This window comes from Ambystoma mexicanum, chromosome 6p (genome assembly GCF_040938575.1).
Source record: "Ambystoma mexicanum isolate Mex_15411 chromosome 6p, UKY_AmexF1_1, whole genome shotgun sequence".
Taxonomy (NCBI): domain Eukaryota; kingdom Metazoa; phylum Chordata; class Amphibia; order Caudata; family Ambystomatidae; genus Ambystoma; species Ambystoma mexicanum.
In genome coordinates this window covers 818,519,491-818,540,453 of record NC_090935.1, presented here as the reverse complement: position 1 = coordinate 818,540,453, position 20,963 = coordinate 818,519,491, and the positions used below count along the sequence as shown (strand labels likewise).

Genomic DNA, 20,963 nt, shown 5'->3' with positions numbered 1-20,963 from the left:
TGAAATTCACTTTTACTCAGTTGAAATATTCTCCATGTGTTTTATCATGGCAGCAATAAAGACATGCAATCCAATTGATTTTTTGTTTTATCAATGGCACATCTCTCACACTCTTTAAGAAAACTATCTGTGCTGCATTTTCTCCAACAAACCCATGACTTTTCCAACCCCCAAAATTAAAAGAGAAATATGCCCTAATCCTGTACACCTCAAACCATTCCAGTGAAACATTTGGCAAAACAGCTGCCATAAGCTTGCCCCTATGTGTTGGGCAGGAACCATCAAGAACATTGCCTTTTTTATCATCAGCTGATACATTTCTCTTGTTGCCTTTACCACCTTTACAATCATCTGTGAACAGTACTGACATTAATGATAGGTTGTTCACTGGCATCAAATGATGTAGCTGGAATCCAAATTCACTTCCCCCATTGTGGAAATGTGTAGCTTAAGTGTAATCGACCATTTTGGCATCCACATATCCAAATTATCCATCATAATCCTCATTGGCAAGGTTGGACAACTACAGAAGTAAAACATTGGTCCCTGACATGAGGACAACCTGCTCTTCACAAAATGTAGTCCTGTACCAAGGCCAATTTAGCCTTACATCTTTTAAAGGTTGATGAATGAAATACCTTCCAAAATGGGCTAGTAATAACATCTGTTATTAAAGCACTAAGAAGACAGAGGAATCTGGCATGAAGCACTATATAAGAACACAATATTGGTATAACACTCACCCTGCTCTCATGTGTGTCACATATGTTACTGTTATAGGCTTAAATATTAAGAGGAGGCATCTTTTATGCTCTGGGGAAAGCCTGAGTCCCCGCGTGCACCTGTGCATTTCTGGTTACCTGCAGTCAAGGGACGCAGGTAAATATATACCTTGTACCACTGTCATTTTCATTTTTGAAGCAGATCTGAAAAAATAATATGTCTCATGGAAACAACATGCCAAATTCAAAAATCAACATTGTTGGAGGTGTTGTCTACTCAGCCAATTAAACTCAGTGTAGTTCATCACTCATGCAAATATATCTTATCACGCACAGAATCAGGAAATACATGAACTTGACATGTTTTTCCAACATTCCTAATTTGATATAGTGATGTGTCCACAATAGGGTCAACATGAATAATTCTAGGAAGCATTTAGTGTGTGCTTGGGAACCTCAGAGAACGTATACATGTCTGGCATTCCTGCAATTGGCATTTTTCTGTATAGTTGAGTTCTAACTGGTGTTTCATTTTTATTGTAATTCCCCACAAAATATTAGAAATACATTTTCAGTTTGGCTATCAATTCTGGAGCAGTGGGGTCCAGTACCAGCCTGTTTATTAGTTAGTGTGTACATACATATGAGTTGATGTATTTCCCTGACAGCCAAATGTCGTTTTCCAAATAAACCAAGGGAGGTTACATGCACACGTGCACTTTTGGAGTGAGATACTAGCAGAGACCCCAATATCCCTGGTAACGTTTAGATGTTTAATTGAGATCTTTTTATTTATTTTTTATTTTTTTATTTATTTATGTATAAAGTTTCACAAGTAGATAAAAGATAAAATCAATCAGAACAAATAGTACGATACAGTAAGAATATACAGAACAGCAGAACATTATATATTCATAACTAGCAATAAATTTAGTAGAAATTCAGGAAGTCATTCCAAATTTTCCCATATACACTCAATTTCTTTTGCCTCTTAAAAAACATTTTTTCCATGGATGCCAGGGCAGACATTCCCTCAATACAATCATCAAGAGTTGGAGCATTCTGTGATTTCCAGCCCCTCAAAACCAGTTTTTTGCCCATACTAGCACCACGGAGTAGAAACTTCTTCTGTGACATAGAGAGATCCTCCAGCAAAGCCCCACCTCCCAAAATCATGGTCATAAAATCCAAATCCACATCCAGATTCAAAACACGCAGACAGGCAGAACAAATATCATGCCAGAATCCCTTTACACGTACACATTCCCATAGTAGATGTTCCAAACTTCCGTGTTCATTCCGACGACACCAGCAATCATCCGAGTCCATCAATCCCCTCTTAAACATCCGTTCCGGACTCCAAAACACCCTATTGAGGATCTTTATCCGTCTCGATCGTTCCACCAAATCAATAGCACAATGTTTAATATTCGTACACATATCCAACCACATCTCGGGCGAAACCTCACACCCCAATCTCCTTTCCCATTCCTCTCTCAACACAGAATTTTCCTTATAAGCAGACACTATACAATGGTATAACCTGCTAGCGATTGAACAACCACCTGGATCCCTTTCTCTAAGAAAGAGATTTACCATTGAACTTCCTTGCTCCGTCACATCACCGATACACCTCTTCAATTTTCTGAAGTCATCAGAGCTGAAATTCTCAATGTGAAATTTCGCTCGCAACTCACACCCTCCAATCCACTCCCCATCCACCAAAACATCACCAATCCAGAGAACTCCACCTAGAAACCAATCCGGCCGAATAAAGGCTTACTCCCGACGGAAATCAGCAGATTCAACCAAATGGATGCATGAATGCTCTTTGAAGCAACCGATCCCATCAATTCATGTTCCTGCCTCCACGTTTCTCTCAAAAAGACAGTCAAAGGTGATTTCTTACATAACTTGTTAGTTGCCGTGAGAATTGCCCTCGGAGGGAGCGGGCCCAACATACTTGCCTCAGCAATTACCCATTCATCAGGCTGATCCCTCAGAAAGGGAACAATAAAATGACTTGAAAAAGCCAAATGATATGCCTTAAAATTCGGCACCCCCAGCCCCCTTTTTCCATAGTTTTAGCCGTGGTGGCTTATTATCCCACAGAAACGACTGTAACAAGCCATCAATTTTTTTCCAATAATGTTGGCCAATTTTCATCGGACGCATACCTAGAACGAAATTAATCTTCGGAGCTGCAGTCATTTTTATAGCATTCACCTTGCCCCATAGGGACAAATGAAGCAAAGACCACCTCAAAATGTTCATTTTCAAATCATTACACACTTCACTCATATTCACCACAACCATCTCATCCACCATTGGGGTTAACCATATACCTAGGTATTTCAATTTCTTGTCACACCACTGAAACCCAATCTCAGTAATCAGATTCTTGTCACAGTAACCTGAAATCGGCAATACCTCAGATTTAGACCAATTAACCTTAAATCCAGCCACTGCATAAAATCTATCCAAAACATCCAGTAATGCCGGAAGGGACACTGTTAAATTCTGCAATAACAATAACAAATCATCCGCATATAACCACAACTTCTGTTTGGCACCATGAAAATTCAGACCCTGTATCCCAACGTGACACCTCAAGGCAATCGACTGTGGTTCTATGGCCAAAACAAATATCAGGGGGGATAAAGGACATCCCTGTCTTGTGCCCCTCTGTAGTACAAATGAGTCTGACAATAGCCCATTAGTTCTGACAGCGGCAGTCGGAGAAGCATGTAACAAGGTGATCCATGAAATAAACTCCTCTCCCAAATTCATAGCACGCAATACAGAAAAAAGATAGTTCCAATCAACGCGATCAAACGCTTTTTCCGCATCCAATGAAAACACTGCAACATCATCCTCCATATCCTGAGCATGTGTCATTAATAACAATAAGTTCCTAATATTACTAGATGTCCTCCGGTCGTAAGCAACCATCTTTACCCCTTTTAAGAAAAACAGATATAATGGCATGACTAGTAGAAGCAGGAAGCATACCCCCCACCCTGGACTCTAGGAACACATCTCGCAGAAGTTCCACCGCCGAATCAGGCAACAATTTATAAAATTCAGCAGGCAGGCCATCCGGACCAGGAGACTTGCCCGAGTTTAATTTCCCAATCGCAGACTTCATTTCATCCACAGTCAAAGCTTCACCGAGCATGGCTTTCTCCAAACCATTCACTCTAGGTAGTTCCAATCCTTCCAAAAACAACTCATTTAATCCATTGACACCCAACTCATTCTGATACAGCTTCGTGTAATATTCCTTAAATGTCTCATTAATCAATTTCGGATCACAGGTCACCTGACCATTCTCTCTTTTAATAGAAGTGATAGACCTTTCTGACTGTTGCTGTCTTAATCTATAGGCAAGCCAGCAATCACATTTTTTGCCATCTTCAAAATAAGAACATTTCAATCTGAACAAATCCTTTCAGACCTTGTTTTCAAAGTCTCATTCAGCTCCCTCCGCAGTTCCCTCAGTTTTCTCCTTTTCTCCAGATTAACTGAGTCATTTATCAAATTCTTTGAAAGCTGCTTAATATTTTGTTCCAAAACCAAACTTTTCTTCTCCATACATTTCCTCTTGCTACTGGACAAACCCAAGATCAAGCCCCGCATCTTACATTTGAATGCCTCCCAGACTGTCCCAACACCAATTCCTTCTGTCCTATTTTCCACAACAAAATGATCAGCCTCAGATCTGATTTTTTCCACAATCATTTCATCCTGAAGGATCGAGATGTTCATTCTCCAACAAAATGATCTGGGAGTATCAAACTGCAAACCCATATTCATAAACACAGGTGCATGATCAGTGACAGCAATACAACCAATCTCACAACTTGTCAGATTCAAGGTTGCTGAACCAGCAGTGAGAAACATATCTATACGAGAATGCAAGCCATGAGAGTTAGAATAAAACGTATATTCACTCAAATCAGCATGAAGCAGTCTCCAACAATCTTCTAAGGCAAATTCAGAAACAAGTGAGTTAAAAGAACAAAATGTCAGGTCCCGTCTGTAAGCAGCACTGGATCCACTTTGGTCTTCGACATTATCAATAACCAAATTAAAATCCCCCCCCCCAGAATAACATTCTGGCATGCAAAATCCTGTAATATTTGAGCCATCATCCACTGAGGGAGTGTAAATATTGCAAAGGACATGTTGAACTCCCTGAACTTCCACCAAGAGTGCAACAATCCTACCCTCCTTATCAGAGCGAGATTTCAAGACCCTGATCGGGGAATTCTTCCGAATCAAGATAGCTACCCCCTACTCCTGGATGAATAGCGCGAGACAAAAAATTCCCCAATCCATCCTTTGCGCAACATGTTCACTTCATCCAACAATAAATGGGTCTCTTGAAGAAAAGAAACATCACTGTGCATATCCTTCAAACAATTAAAAATTGTTTGCCTCTTGAGTGGATTGTTCGGACCATTTATATTCCATGAGGAAACAGACAACTGGTCACTCCTCTCAGATGTCATTGCAGTGAAAAAAAAAAGACAACAAAAGACCAAATAAAAAAATCTGTACTTATAAAGATCAAAAACCCACCCCCGCCCCCACCTACAGAAGTATGGATCCAACGTCAACAAGAACTAACAAACCCCAAGCCACCCCCGATACCCCTCCCAATCATATATAGACATCACCAACCAGAAAACACCAAAGTTAAAAAACCATGTAGACCCTAAGGAGCCCAACATCAAAACTTAATCTGAATCATATTTAAACGCAACACAAACATTAAAGTAATAGGTGCAATAAAAATACCTACCCCCTCTAAAAGAAAAGAAGAAAAATATACGAGAATAGCAACATAATAAAACAGTAAAATAATTAATAGTGCAGCAAAACATAAAACTCAAAATCATATTATAAATCTGCAGTCCTATCTAAGTCCAGCAATTTCATGTAGCATTGTAGAAATCCATCCTGCCGCCACAGTTGGAATCATGAACTATCAGTCACAGTACCTGAATAAGTTCCTGGATGCAGTTAGTTAGACTGAAATTAATCTACTTTACGTGGCCATTTACCTTCCCTTTGCCGACCAAAAACAAAAATAAAAAATAAAGGCTGCCCACATATCCGCAATGTCGCATGGCCCTCAAATCAGCACTCAAGACCATCCACGCACCACATTGTACGGCAGAGAAAGGGCAAGTGAATTGGGTAGGCCAAACAGAGGCAGATGAAGTAGCCCAGGAGCGCTTGTGTGTGATGAGAACAACTGCAAGATGCCGGGATCAGAGACGGTGTAGTGTGTTGGGGAAGGGCAGGACCAAAACATTAGGCTGGGCAAGGCGCAACAGACCTGTTCACCAGCCTCCCGACTGCCTGTAACCTACTCCTTACATCTAAGCAATCACCCCTTAAATTGGCACAGGGGACTGCTCCCTGGCAGACCCTGCTGGAGCAAGGGCTCGATGGACAAACAATCTGGGGCCGGAAGGATCGCTGGACATCTGCTGTTGAATGCGGAGCATTTCCAAGTGCATGGGATAGGAAATGGTAGTAGGCTGTGTCAGCTCCCTATCTCTGTATGTGATCTTTCAATCCGTCAGTAATCCACATAACGAGCTAAACCTGTGAGCTACCGGACACGGTAAAGGTGAGAGCGGTGCCCCCAAAGCCATGGTGTTTGAGTCCCTTTTCCTGACCCACCAAATGGCGTGTTTACAGCACACTGAATCTAACCCCAGCGATGATGCAACACATGACGTCTTCAGTATTGTGCTTGCACAAAGACGAGCCCCCCTGCAGTCACTGCTCATAGCCGACACGTTAGGATTTTCTTTTGTACCGCCGTCACTTTGATCGCCATTTTCTCCCATTAATACCGATCCAATACATCAGAGTACCTTAATGTCTTGAATCCGTCCACGCTAGTAATCAGCCCATCCAGCCATGATCAGCCGACTCACATCCCTGAGTCCGGCGTGTCGAGCCGCCGCACAGCCACTCGCCAGAGGAGGGAGAGCCGAAACTTGAAACGCATCCGCTCCGATGCGTACGCCCTTCCCGACACGTGACATGACGCTCAATGAAGAAGAGTGAAACGCGCCACACGGCAGCAACGTGCCAAAAATGCAGGTCCTTTTCTCCTTTTTACTACGGAGCATCGGCATGGGAAAACATAAACAAACAGTATCGAATGTAAGTGAATTTTAAACCCGCAACTGAAACCCTCATCCCGCGCCATCTTTTTACATTCAATCCAATGTTAAAAATATATCCAAAAAGCAAAAAAAAAAAAGAGGAGGAAGGCACTAATGTGAATCATAGTGAAATCAATCAGCTATTGTGCCAGATTTATCCCGTAGAGCCTCAAGCCAAGACATGGCTTCTTTTGGGTTAGAAGTTATTTTTTCACCCTCCGGCAGCATCAAAGTCAAAGCATTCTATCTGTTCAAATAGGACTTCACCTTCATGGATTTAGCTAAGTCTTTCACACCCTTAAAGCTCCTCCTAGCCATCATAACTTCCTTAGGGTAATATGGAAACACAAAAATAGGTTTTTCCTTGTAAAAAGGCAGATCCCTTAGATCTAGCAGCGAGTAGTAGACTCTCCTTCTTCCTGGCCAAAACAAAAACCACCATTATGTGTCTAGGTTTAGACCCTGGTTGTTTACCAATCCTGTAAATATGATCAATATCCTCTTCCTTAATTAACAGCAGTCCAAAGCAATCTTTGAAAATCCCAGTAACTAGTGAAATCAGATCCTCAGCTCCGGGGTCTTCCTCTACTCCAGCCAGTCTGACATTTCTCTCCCGCATTTTGAAGTCCATTTCTAATCTCCGCCCTTTTTCAACATGGAGGTCCTTCTTCAAATTGTTATAGGCCCTGTAGCTCCCTGCCATCTCCGAGGTCATTGAGTGTGATTTTCTTTCCAACTCCTCCACTCTGCCATCCAGATGACACACCTTAGAGTTCAGTTCTGCCAAGGTAGTCTTCACCTCAAACATATCCAGGGACACTTGCTTTAGAAGTTTATAGATGTCCTGACTGCTAAGAATATCATCTTCCATCTCCATCAATTGTTTCTGTTTCTTTGAAGTAGGATTTTCTGGTTCATGAATTTTCTTTTTTGAATTCATTATCAAACTTGAAATAACTTCAGGGAGGGGACCAGGAGCTGCAGGTTCAAGCTGCTGTCACCTTGGCCAACATCTTAAATCCGTTTAATTGAGATCTTAAACCCCTTTAAGTCACTTAATTTAATTAATTGATGTGTTTAAATGTTCCCTCTTGAATATTTGGGCTATCGATTTCTTTAAACCACGTTTGAAGGAATGAACTTGAGATTTAGGATTAACTAAGGACTTTTAGTAGTAGAAGTTTCTATGTACATGTGTATGAAAGTCTTTTATTTTGTGTAATATTGTTTAATCACTGTATTGTTTATTAATTAGTTTTGTAGTATGTGCAATAATAATGTGCAAGGTTTAATTATGAACCATGTGCACAAAATAAATAAAATAAATAAATAAACAAACCAAATTCTGTTGCCCATAGCCAAAAGCAACAATAAGAGGCATCAATATTTAACAAATGATGTTCATAATCCATGTGTGCATCTATGGGTGTTTGGTATGTTTAAAGGACAGACAGTGGGATGCATAACTGTCCCCATTCACCATGGACATATTCTTATGTGAGGGAAACAGAAGAGAAATGTTATCTTTTAGTAAATATGAGGAACGTCATTTGACCAAACAGTGAGGGGTGGCAAGGTCGACCACCCAGCTATAGAGTCCAGATAGTGTGCATAATTTAAAAGCATATGGTTTTGCTATGCTTCCCTTTTGTCTTAGCATTTACATCTACAACTGAAGGAGGAAGGCAAACCGTCTTGTGAGACTTAATTCTGAAATTGCTCACCTGCAGGGTATCTGGCTGTAGTAGTTGTTGGGACTCAAAACTTTTTTTTAAGCTTATAAGTGTCTTTTATTGTCACATTTAGTAGACAAGGGTTGAATAAGTGTCTGGCTGCCTAAGTTCCACAAGGGCTTTCCTGAATAAGAAAGATCTAACAGAATCAGTGACTATTGAAACCAGACAGGAACCACATTACTGGTCGATCTCCTTCCTAGGTAATCAGGACCAACAAGGGTCCCCACAGACTGTTCCAGAAGGATGACAGAATCACTCAGTATTTAATTTCACAGCTCATGCATAAAGTTCTGTCTTTTCCCTCCAAAGAGTTGGAAAGCTGAGCCCTATAGATTATACAAAGAAGGAACATGTTTATGTCAAGATGTTGGAAAGAACTCCTATGTACACCTGTGCATGTCATTCAGAAGTACTAAGAGCACATATGTTGTCAATGAGACAGGAAGAAAAGATAATTTTTCTGTATAATTTCATGACATGTACTTTCTTATGCATCTGCACCACCTTGGGATTTCACAATCCTTCAGAGTAACCTACATAGATGAATTTGTGTGCATATAAATCGGAAGTGCCATATGAAGCATCACTCAATTATAACAACTTATTTGGAGTTTGAAATTGGTTGTTACATATACGCATATCATGACAGTTCGAGTTTATTTATGGGTTTTATTAAGTGTATTTACTTTGTGTTATGCATGGTTTGTACCCTGTCACCTCTTAAAAGAAGTTTCTATGTTAAGTCACTAACAGCCATAAGAACATTGTGCAAAGGTTTGGCAGAAATGTTAACACTTTGCAAAAAGCTGAAAATTATGTATACAATTTGTAGGAACATGTTTCAATAATATACCTAAAAAATCACAATCTTCCAGCTAATCCCAAACAGAGTTTTAATTGAACAGAAAAGGTTTTATATTTATCACATTAAATGTGCTTCCAATGTACACTCACAGATCCTTTACTTTTTGTAGGTGCTATTCCTGGTCCAATTCTTTTTGGTATAACAATAGACAGTGCCTGTATTTTGTGGAACATTGAACCGTGTGGAGGTAAAGGAGCATGCTGGACCTACAACAACGACAGAATGTCTAATTTGTTAATAGCAATGAGTAAGTTTCTAATTTTTCAGAATTAAAATTGTGTTTTATTTTAAATTGTACATATGATTATTGTGATATATTTACACTGAAGCTTTTTTGATATATCTCTAAAGTTTGTGGCATAGAGCTTACCCTACACAATAAAAATGCATTCACGACCATGAACTGAACAATCACTGATGTTTAGATAATAATGTAAGCAATTGGAGATACACTGAGAACTATACATTCCTTTAATTGGCACAATATGTGTACTTGGAACTCAAAGGTATTCTGTGGTGATTATATCAACTGAAAAGAATAAGGACTCCAGCCTAAAACCACAAGAAATGGCTGGGAAACTTAAAGCAAATCATCTTGTTTAACTGTGGAGCACAAATCAACAATCTATTTTACTCACCGCCAACTCGTATTCATGTATTTAATATACAGTAGTCATCATCTTGGTATAAATCTCTGTACTGAACCAATTTCTAGTTCTACAGTTTGTTATGTTGAGGAATTAAAATAACATGTTTTCACATAACTATTATTAAAATGTAAACAGTACAAAAATAATAAATAAACTTAGACTTTGCCAGAAGGTGTTGTCCAAATTAAGGTCACACACTTTTTTTACCAACAGACAGCACAGAAGATTTGATTCAAATAAGGTTCACACAATGCCAATCAATACCCTCATCCAAACCTACTCTATGGCTCTGTAGTTTGAAAATAATTATTTGTTCGAAATTGACATGTGCTGTTATGGTTAGCACAAGTTTGCATACGGGCTACAGCTAGTGTGTCTTCTACCTGACGTACAGAGTGTTGGCATGTCGCCGCAGTACCGGTGAGTACTCTTTACACACGACTGGTTTCTCCCATTGTTTTACTCTATTACACTACGTGACTAAAGTTGGCATTCTTTTTCTTCCTTTGTTCACGTGCTATGTGCATGCCGCTCGGCCCTCTCCACCTTGAAGCTACCACTTTATTACTGATACAGACGTGAGTAAAGTTGGCTTTCTTTTTCTTTTTAAACATGCTTTATGCACGCCACTCCGCACTCTCGATCTTGTAGCTACTACTATGGGAGAACCCTTATTAATGCTGCTGTTCTGATGGTGTGGATGGTGATGGATTCACTTTGCTTGTCGGACGTTAAGCCGGTATTTCACAGCCCTTTAATTGTGCATGATGGCGGCTATCATCGTGTGAAGAGTCAAATTGGTGTTGGGACTCTTAACAGGCATGTTGTATGGCACTATGAGGCTACTGTAATTAAGGCACGATCTGGCCATTGCAGAAATGATGGCTTTATTAATCATGGTTCCCTTTTGTGCTGTTGTGTTTTGGCCCTAGGTGTTTGGACGTTGACTTGATGTTATGTTGAGCTATAAACTGACCCTGGGCACCCTGTAATCCTTGAATTGAGCATCTGGATTCCTTTGTTTTTTTTAAGGTAATTGAGTGGAACAATACTCCCCCTTATGATATATCTCCCGACAAGAGTCAGTCTTCACCCGTACTAAAAGTTGGGTATATGCAATTTTTTTGTCTCTGCAGTGTCTCTAACTGAATATTGAGGCGACCTTTTGTGCCTATGGTGGAAGTAGATGCATCTGCTAATTGGTGCATGTGTAGCATTTACCAAAAGCACACCCTTGATGAGAATTCCCAGTTAAGGTAATTTTGAGTTAATTTACAGAACTGTCGGTAGGATGGCTTATATATTCGCCAGGCCTCCAGTCTGCATACTCCAGAAATGTATATTGCAGTGTGTGTTGGCATATTTAGTATTGTAAGTTCTTGACCCTGCTCTGAAGGTCCCCCTTGTTGTATTTTAGGTACATTGACATCCATTTATGTGATGTGAGACATGACCCCCTTTAAACAGTGTTGAAGTAGTCTACAACAATTTTTACAGAGGTTTCCTCTGAAGAATTTTCACCCTTTTGAGGATTTGAAAGAACAGAAACATGTCAGGAATCATTTTTATGACACATTTAGAATGTTAAATGTATCAGTGAAGTGTCTTTTGTGTTTGTTAAATCATGTTAGATGTTTTAGACAAAATGTTTAGGTATTAGTTTGTGGGTTACACTGTGTACACTGTTTTTTGGATCAATTTATGTTTTTACTTGAATATACATTGTTTTGAATAAATGTATATGATGTTTTTTGATATATTTAAGAATACTGTTTATTTTTTACGGACATAGTGTGCCGGGTAATCATGGACCTCGGATGTGTGGTTGACATAATTGGTGCATAGTGTAGATCTATCTCCTTTTATAGAACAATATAAATTTCCCCTGCTGGTGGAGGTAGGTGTTGTGTTTGGTAGGGGTATTGTATTATACCTATTTAAAACACAACTTATTACTCTATACAGGTCAAACGTTTTATTCAGGTACAACAAAGGCTCAAAACTTCTTTTGTGTCTTTTCCAAATACATTGGTATCTTATTTCTCATAGTTCGTCTTTTTCTAACATACTCAGTGCTCCAAAATCAACATGAGTCAATAATGCAGGTAAGATGGGGATACATTGCCGATGGAGAATGCATCGCTATATTCTCATAGTCTCTTGTTTCATGGTTGCCTGATAGAAATCGAGCTTCTATAGTGCCATCTACTCTTGTATTACTTCGACAGTGGCAGAAGTAATTCAAGAGGAGATGTTAAGAGAGATTGCAATAGAAGCCCAAGTTCAGTCCTAAGTCCATGTAACAAGAGACTATGAGAATGGAGAGATGAACACCCCCTTGGCAATAATAACAATAACATAAAATGAATTCCCTCTCATCAAGCTAGCAGTCATTGGGCCTCATTAGGACCCAGGCGGTAAGGGGTTTACGGCGGCGTAAACAGCGCCGACCCTTACCGCCTGATTCCGAGGTCCCTTAGCGCCATGGAGGATTTAACACCTGCTTTTAGCAGGTGTTAAAATCCATGGCGCTAAGGGACCTTGTTGTTAATTACGCCACCGTAATTTACGGTGGCGTAATTAACGCCTTCCCCACTCCCATTATGCCCTATGGGGCAAAAATGGGAATGGGGAAGGGTAAATGGGGATTGGGGACTTACCGCCCCGCCAACCTCGGAATGGGACGGTAAGTCCGCCAACCACCATGGCGTAAACATAGTTTACGCCATGGTGGTAAAGGTACGACCCAGGCGGTAACTTACCGCCTGGGTCGTAATGAGGCCCATTTAAATTAAATTCCATGGTCACTGCTTTCAGCATGATATGTGCATATTGTTAAGCTGCATATAGCTTTATTATTGAAAGGCATCAAGGTTGCTGGTGTGTCATGAAAGAGAACAGCAGAAGTAGGCATATGTATCTTAAATATGATTGTCAGTCACACAGTTGAACACACTATGGGACAGCATGCCCATCCGGCTAAATAACACTACTGTCACATTTTAAGACTTCTTTTAAAGTTAGGCTGATTAGTAGAACAAACTGTCATGCAGAGTCCAATAATTGATCTCTTTGAAGAAACCAGGCAGGTATCCCCTAGCCAATGGAAATCTGCCAAATGCCCCAGATATGTGAAAAAGTGGGCTAGTCCTTTAGAGCTCCAGTCCCATCATCCCAAGGATATGTCTCCCAGGGGTCTTATATGCATGAATATCTTTCATGCCAGTTAATGCATAATGTCAATTACGAATCCCAGGATGGATCTGTAATGTCACATGCACCTGGAATATTCCTTTGGCCATTTTATGGTGCTCTGCATCTCCTAGACTCACTAATACCACTACATGCCAACCCCTCCCCCCTTTCCCTGGGACATCTCAATCCTGGGGATTTGATTTCCAGTAGTGTGTGCTCCCCTGTCCTTCAGATGCTTCCCAGAACATGTTTGCTTTCCCTTTGTACTCAATAACACTACCAGTTCTTCCTACCTCCGTGCAATACTTAGATTTGAGGAGGGGTCTAGAACCATGCTCTCATCCAGTCATGTTTGTCGGAGCCTGAAGCTCAGAATCAACATTGCTCTCTCCCTCAGAGGAGAGTGGGCAATGCCATGGCCCTTTTGTGGGATCCATTCATCTTTATTTTAAAGCAGCCAGTATGCATTCTCCTGGAATGGGGTTGAACGTTTCTTTTTATGCACTCAATGGAAATCTCCTCTCAGGGCATGTCGATCAAATTCACTCAGGGATGGTTGAATCACCCCTCCTATGCCTAATTCTGAATGGTCTCGGCCACTTCAATTGTGAGGCCATCCATTAAGAGGGGCCTGTAGAGATGAGCCCCCGTTGCTATCCCCTTTAGTATGTGTGCTTGGTGTATGCTCTTCACCTAAGTCCCCATCTTCTTTTGTTACAGTTGCACCGATTAAGAGATACCCTGAGGAATATTTGTTTTGTCAAGGCCTCTTAATGCTGTCCCACCACAAGGGTAGCACTTTCCAGGGGGTATCTATGTAATTGAAACCCCTCATGAGTCAGTGACCATCCTCTCCTTAGTGAGGCCAATGTGCAGTGTCCCTTTCCTAGATCTGAGCTACCCCACTGAACGTGTAAGAGGCTCTACTAAGACGGGGACGCATACTTCTTTGACCTTTTTTGCTTAATGAGCCTTCTCCAGTCCCAATGGTATCACCCTGTGGTAGTCTCGAGGGACAGGTTCATAGCTCTAAGCTTCAGGATCCCCTCCCTGGGACTTACCTTCTCCACCTCTTGGTCTGTCTTTGGGGTAAATCAATTGGATGACTGGCCCAATGTTCCTTTTCTGGACCAACCCCATCGCCTCTTTCCTTTTGGACTAGCAACCTAAAGGCTATAATGTCTAACGATGTATAGTTCTTGCAGGTAGGGGAACCAAACCAACGCATTTGCCCCCATAGCAGACTGGACCGAGCCCTCCCTAGCCTGATGGGCCAACATCACCAATTGCAGAGCACTCTTTTAGTCACTCACCTGCTGACTCCAGGTGAATTTACCCACCAAGGAATCGCAGTAGCTCATAAACATGATGCTCGAGCTTCCACCTTGATCCTGTTTGAAGATGAGCGAGCACTTTGAAGTGCACAGAAATGAATATGTATCACTTATGAAACAAATAAATAGGGCAGGTATTTGGGAGGCTGAAATGGAGAGCACGGGGCTGTCATCGTATTATACAGAACTATGTAAACACGGACACACAGAAACCTAGATCAGCAGATTACTCATATTCTCTTCAACAGTTTTATCCTTATGTCTGTTGAGATCAGAAATTATGATATTTCTCCTTGTAGGCATTACCCTTTCTGCTGGTCCTCCTAAATTCTGCATCACTGTGTCATAAACATGCATGTTTCAGCTAGCTTGGTAAATATTTTCTTTAGGAAGATCCATCTTCTGACTTACATCCTTACTCTCCTCACTCTAACCTCTTCCTCTCGTAAAATGTTCTATCCCCTAAGCTGTTGTTTTTTGGTTTTGCCTCACATTTGTCTCAACTCGCTCTTTTCAATTATTTGACTATATCCTTCTTTGGGAACGCAACTGTTTTTCGTGTCTGTATAAGCAACTGCCTGCATTCCATACACGTGAAGACGATTCCAAGCAGGTGGGATGTACCATATAGAGGAACCAAAATGCACCACTCTTTACTATTTAACGTTTTATTGATGAGGATGTACCTCACCTCGATCAACTAACTGTGTGCTGAAAGCCAGCATGCAGGCAGCATTGTTGCAGAAATGCATTGTCTGCTTCTTCACATTCTGAAACATTCTTCATCGCACATTGTCTCATCTTGGACCTCCTGCAGCCCCATGCTTTTAAGCACTATATCAGTAGCTCAGATAGGCAAGGGGTATGATAAAGGACACCCACACAGTACTAGAATCACCTCTGATACTAGCGCTCACGCAGATTTATACATTCGTGATATTCAATGGATACATATAATCAGACCTATGTTGATCTGTCAAATATCAAAGATAGTATAGACACGTGTGTGTGGTAGCATCAGAGTTGACTCCCCTTCGACTACATATCAGACTGGTGCATGGGGACAGGTACCCAATTCCATATGCTGCAGCATACACATAACCAGTTCTGAATACTACACAAACCAGTGCATCAGCCCCTTGGAAACTAAACAGTGCAGGATGCAGGGGGGCTAAGCATAGTAAGTCACCCAAGAGAATTCAGAGCTTAACAAGTAACTGGCTCAGTAAGTAGCACAGGGGGTATATGCAGTACCTAATGCTCATGATATGAGCCAATGTCTTGAATGGCGCCTTCATCAAGTCAAAGCTTTCAAATAGTAGTCAGTAGTAAACGTTTATGAAGTGAAAAAAAATGCCCAGCAGAAACAGGTTTCACAGCAATGTATAGAAATAATGCAGCATGGTAACAATCACAACAGAATAATAAAATAGACATAATTCATGACGAGGTAAACAAAAAAACACACGACAAAATACAAAGAATTCGAAATTGAAAGACTTACAGCACACGTTGGGCTATTAGTGTTTTAATGTAATTTTAAAAATGTGCTATGACGAGCAGTTTCTGATTTCAATGGGAAGATCGTTCCCAAGGTGACACTGTAGCACCTTCAAGTATTTGCCACCTAATTGGGCTCCCTGAAATTGGCTTACTACATTATGTAACCGGGATGTAATTGAGCGAAACACTTGATGTGGCGATCAAATGAAACACACAGGAGCAGCTCACTTAAGGATTTTCAGGAGTTGGGTCATAGTTCAAACCCGAATCTGAGTTCTCATTGGCATGCAGCTCAGGCTAATACTGGATTGGGGGACAGTCCCAACATGTCATCATATAGACAACAATATGAATGGCCTTATTTTGAACAGCTTGAAGTTTGTCCAAAGATGTGTTGTTAATGCCTACATATGAGGACATACAGTATTGTAGCCTAGACAAGGACACAGCTTGCACTAACAGCTTACAATGATTTTTACAAAATACGTTACTACCCCTGCTATCATTATATGGCAATGTGCAGCTTTTACAATTGAATCAAACTGAGCGGGAAAGGACAGTTGGTTGTCAAATGTAACCCCAGATTCTTGACTAACTCCACCAGAGAACTAGGATGGCTGGGCCATCGGAAGGGCAGTGCACCTGGAGAGGCACATGTCAGGAGAAACACTTCCATCGTATCACTGTTTAGGCATATGCAGTTATCTTGCATCCAAAACTATGCTCTATGATACCTATATGTAAACAATGAGCTATTTCAAACTAATATTTGTCCCTGTATCCTCATAAGATGTTCCAGGTGGTGGTCTGCAATGCTGTGGTCCACGGTGTCAAACACTGTGAAGAGATCTGATAGTATTAAAGCTAACCCTCTGATCTAGCCACTTTTTCCACATCAGCAGGTTAGTTATCACCGTACTCCGGAAAGGACAAATACATGAATGACAATCAGCCAGTAAATTCTGCTCTTCCAAAGGTTGACTTGGAAGTACATCTTATCTAAGGAGGCATTAAGATCTATCTCGAAAAAGATCCAAAGAGGACAACCCACTCTCGTGACACCATCATAACTGGATAAAAGACAAAATGAGAAAACCCTAGAGGGGGTCTGACAGATATAGATGTTAAAGAGGTGCTAAAGATTGCCATAAGAGTTATTTATTGTCATTAACAAGTATGCTAATCGGTTACACAATGGCTGAGCATATACCACTTTGAGGTACTTATAAGTTAATCTTTAAATGCTCAGCTGAATTAGAGTAAACCGAGGGAATTCTTGAAGAGAAATATGAATTTTAGCTTGAAATAGGAATCTATTTTATAATTAGATAAATGTTTTTACTTATCTATATTGGTTCTTGAAGATTGCCGAAGATATTTAAAAGGTACCCCTCATGTTTTAGGTTAAGTAACTCGGAATTGACCAGTGATTATTGATTTGAACCCCTGGTATGGTATGGAATGGTAATTTTTATCTGTATAGCACCTATATACAAGACACGTGGTTGAAAGCGCTCAAGGTAAAGAGTGGGGGGGGGAGCAGGGGAGGAAAACAACAGTCATTCAGAGCCCTTGAAGGTCTGAACGATACAAGTCTGCCCAGGTAGAGGAAGTGCATACATACAGTTACCAGTGTAGTTAACAGCAACTAGGCTTGATGACTATCCCGTAGTTTTGCCAAGAGCATAGAAGTGCAACCATGCAGGAGGGAAGACAGGGATGAAATGATAGACGATCTTCAGGCATGGTATGTTCAGATCGTGCAAGTGCACAGCAGGTACAGGAGGGGAGGCACAAGTGCAGGGGAGGAACAAGTTAGCCAGAAACTGGTAAGTGCTGAGAGATGCCATTCTCATGGGTCATTGACCAAGTGCAGTAGCAATGAGGCAAGTGCAGGCCCTGAAGCAAAGTGCTGGGGGACTGGCGAGGGTGCCAGGGACCTGAGAGACTCTGAGGTAAACCCAGTGGAAAGTCGACATGCTGTGTGGAAAGGGAGGGAGTGAGGGATAGAGCGTAGAGAGTGGTTAGCAGGGCAGTGGGAGAAAGAAGGAACAGGAGAAGAGAATTGTCTTAAGGAGTTATTGGAAATTAAGGAGATCAGGCTCAAGACAGAGGGTGGCAGGGAGGCTGTTTCAGAGGGAGGCCTCTGCTGAGGATAAAGAATTCCCTCCAAATCTCTGCTTGGAGAACCGGCTCACTCGCAGAAGTTTGGAGGTAGATGAGCAGATTGCTCAGGAGAGATAGTATTAGGAAGGCATTGTTGCAGATAGGTGGGTCCCAGGCCGCAGAAACCTTGTGGACAAAGCAGAGGGTCTTGAACGAACTTGATCCTTGCAGCCACTGGGAGCCAGTGGAGGGATTTCAGTACTGGATAGATGTGGTCCCTGGGCTTGAGGCCAAGGATAAGTCTTGCGGTTCTGTTCTAGATGAGTTGCAGAGGGCACAAAGCAGAGGTGGGGAGGTTGAGAAAGAGGCTGTTGCAGTAGTCCAGCCTTCAGAGAACCAGGGCTTTGGAGACAGTAAGCCGCTGGGGGAAGGCGAGAAAAGGAAGAGTTCAACTGAGGACGTGTAGCTGGTAGTTGGACTTTTTAGGGATGTCCGCAATGTGAGTGGAGAAGGAGAGAGTGGAGTCGAAGATGACCCCAAGGTTTTTTGCCTCGCAGGTGGGTGCGGTCACAGGGCCAAAGGAGGCCGGCTTGAGTGAGAGGGGAAAAGCGGGAGCAGGAGTCCCGATGCAAACAATCTCAGTTTTACTGGCATTGAGGCAGAAGTTGTTTGCAGCACACCATGACTGAACTGCGGACAGTCAGATATGAGCGAGGTAGCTGAGCGTAGCCTGAAGGAGAGTTGCGTGTCATCTACATAACAATGGAAGTTAGAGGTGAAGCTGGCAATCACATGTGCCAGGGCAGCCATGGTGACATTGAAGAATCAGGGAGATAGGTTAGAATCCTTGGGGACGCTGCAGGTTGAAAGAGTGATAGTAGAGATAAAGGAACCAAGCACTACCTGGGATGGGCAGTCAGAAAGGAAGGAGGCCAGATCCTGACCTATGATTCCAAGGGGGCCACAGAGACATGCGATCATGATGTTGTGGTTTACTATGTCAAAAACAGAGGCAAGGTCAAGAAGAATGAGTATAGAGGGAGTGTTAGTGTCGAGATTTGAGACCAAGTCGTCACCGGTGTTCAGAAGAGTAGTTTCCATGCTGTGGGATGCTCTAAAGCCAGACTGATGCTCGTGGAGAAAACCAGCAGATTCTGTGTGAGGGTGAGCTGAGAGATAGCCAGCTTCTCCAGGCGTTTGCCCATGAAAGGTGTGTTGAAGATGGGGCATTTGTTTGCCGGAATTGAGGGGCTGGCTGAGGGTTGTTAAGGCAGGGTCCACAAGGGAGTGCTTGAGAGAAGTTGGGAAAACTCCAGTGGCAAAAGAGAGATTGCAGAGATCAGCCAAGGATGGAGTGAGAGAGTCAATGTTGTACTTAATGGTTTTGTAGGGGCAGGGGTCCACCTGTTTGGAGGAGGCCTTGATAGGTCAGACTGGTCTGGTGCCCTCGTGAAGTGTAATGGGAGAGAGAGAAGAGAGGAGAAGTGGTGGAAGGGCCATGGAAAGCTCCAGAGGTGTTGGTATATGATGTGGTGTGGAAGTGAGAGAGGAAAGGATGCTATTTTTGTGGTTAAGTGAGAAGCCAGAGCCGAACAGAGGTCCTGGGTGAGTGTGACAGAAGAGGAGGCTGCTGCCGGATTGGCCAGTTCCTTACAGACTTTGAAATGCTTGGCCGTGTTGTTTGATGATGCAAAGCTGCAGGCTTGAATAAAGACTCTTTTCGATATTGCCTTTGAAGGAGACGGCAGGCCAGTTTGTCAGCAGGTCCGCCTTATGTATTCCATTTCTGCTCAGCTGCCCTACACTTGCGTTTGAGTGGAGCCAGATCAGTGTTGTACCAAGAGTTGAACTTTTTGGAAGGCTTCAGTCAGACCCTCATGATAGGGGCTAGAGTGTTAAGGGTGTTGGAGATAGAGAGTTGGCTTAATACAACTTTTTCAGAGGTGCCAACTGACCTAAAATGACAAGAACCTTATCATTAAATATAACACATATTTCATCTGGTGATTAAGAGAGATAACTCACTGAAAATGTTCTATGAAGCGTATCAAAATTTCAAAAAAATCTAAAAACAGTATTAGAGTTCTCTAAAGGTGTACTAACTATCAGTATGCCATCTATTCAGAAGAGCATTTAATCAATACATGATCAGTACATGAAACAGGTAACAATGTTGCATCTTCCAATTCTACATGAAACTCCAATATTACATTTAAAAGATCACCCACTGAATCAGTAGGACATGATGCACAAGGCTTAAGCACCAACATTTCAAGTAAATCCTAAAGATATTGAGTTATCACGGATTCCTTAAGTCAATATTAAAATCCACAGGGACAATATTGTTTGAGGAGGGGGACTGCATTTCCTCACAGAATTCTTCAAACAGAGTAACACATAAATGATTATATTTCGCGATCTGCGAACCATGGCTAAATCGGAAAAATCCACACCAGTTATAATTTACACCATTGAATGCTCAAAAGTGGAAAAGTATTTAGTTTGTCCATCAGGCCATTAGGAATGAAAACACAACACCTTCTCCCGCTTACCCAATCTATTTTTACAGAAATCTGAATACCCCAGGGCTTTTCAGTATCAGTAAGAGCTAGGAAATCGAAATATTCATCAACCAGCAAATCAAGTGAGGCTGCCGTACTT

The 20,963-nt window shown here is 41.7% G+C and overlaps 1 protein-coding gene and 1 long non-coding RNA gene across 2 annotated transcripts in view; both read left to right on the top strand.

Annotated features, from left to right (window-relative positions):
* Nucleotides 1–20,963, top strand: part of SLCO4C1 (solute carrier organic anion transporter family member 4C1) — an 812,270-nt gene that overhangs the window by 762,970 nt on the left and 28,337 nt on the right. Inside the window, exon 12 of the mRNA XM_069625459.1 lies at nt 9,624–9,761. Coding sequence (XP_069481560.1) covers nt 9,624–9,761 — 138 coding nt within the window. The remainder of the gene's footprint in view (nt 1–9,623; nt 9,762–20,963) is intronic.
* On the top strand, nt 10,624–11,413 carry LOC138510043 (uncharacterized). The gene is made up of 3 exons (XR_011280304.1): nt 10,624–10,742; nt 11,097–11,196; nt 11,301–11,413. It is a non-coding gene; the product is annotated as an uncharacterized lncRNA (long non-coding RNA).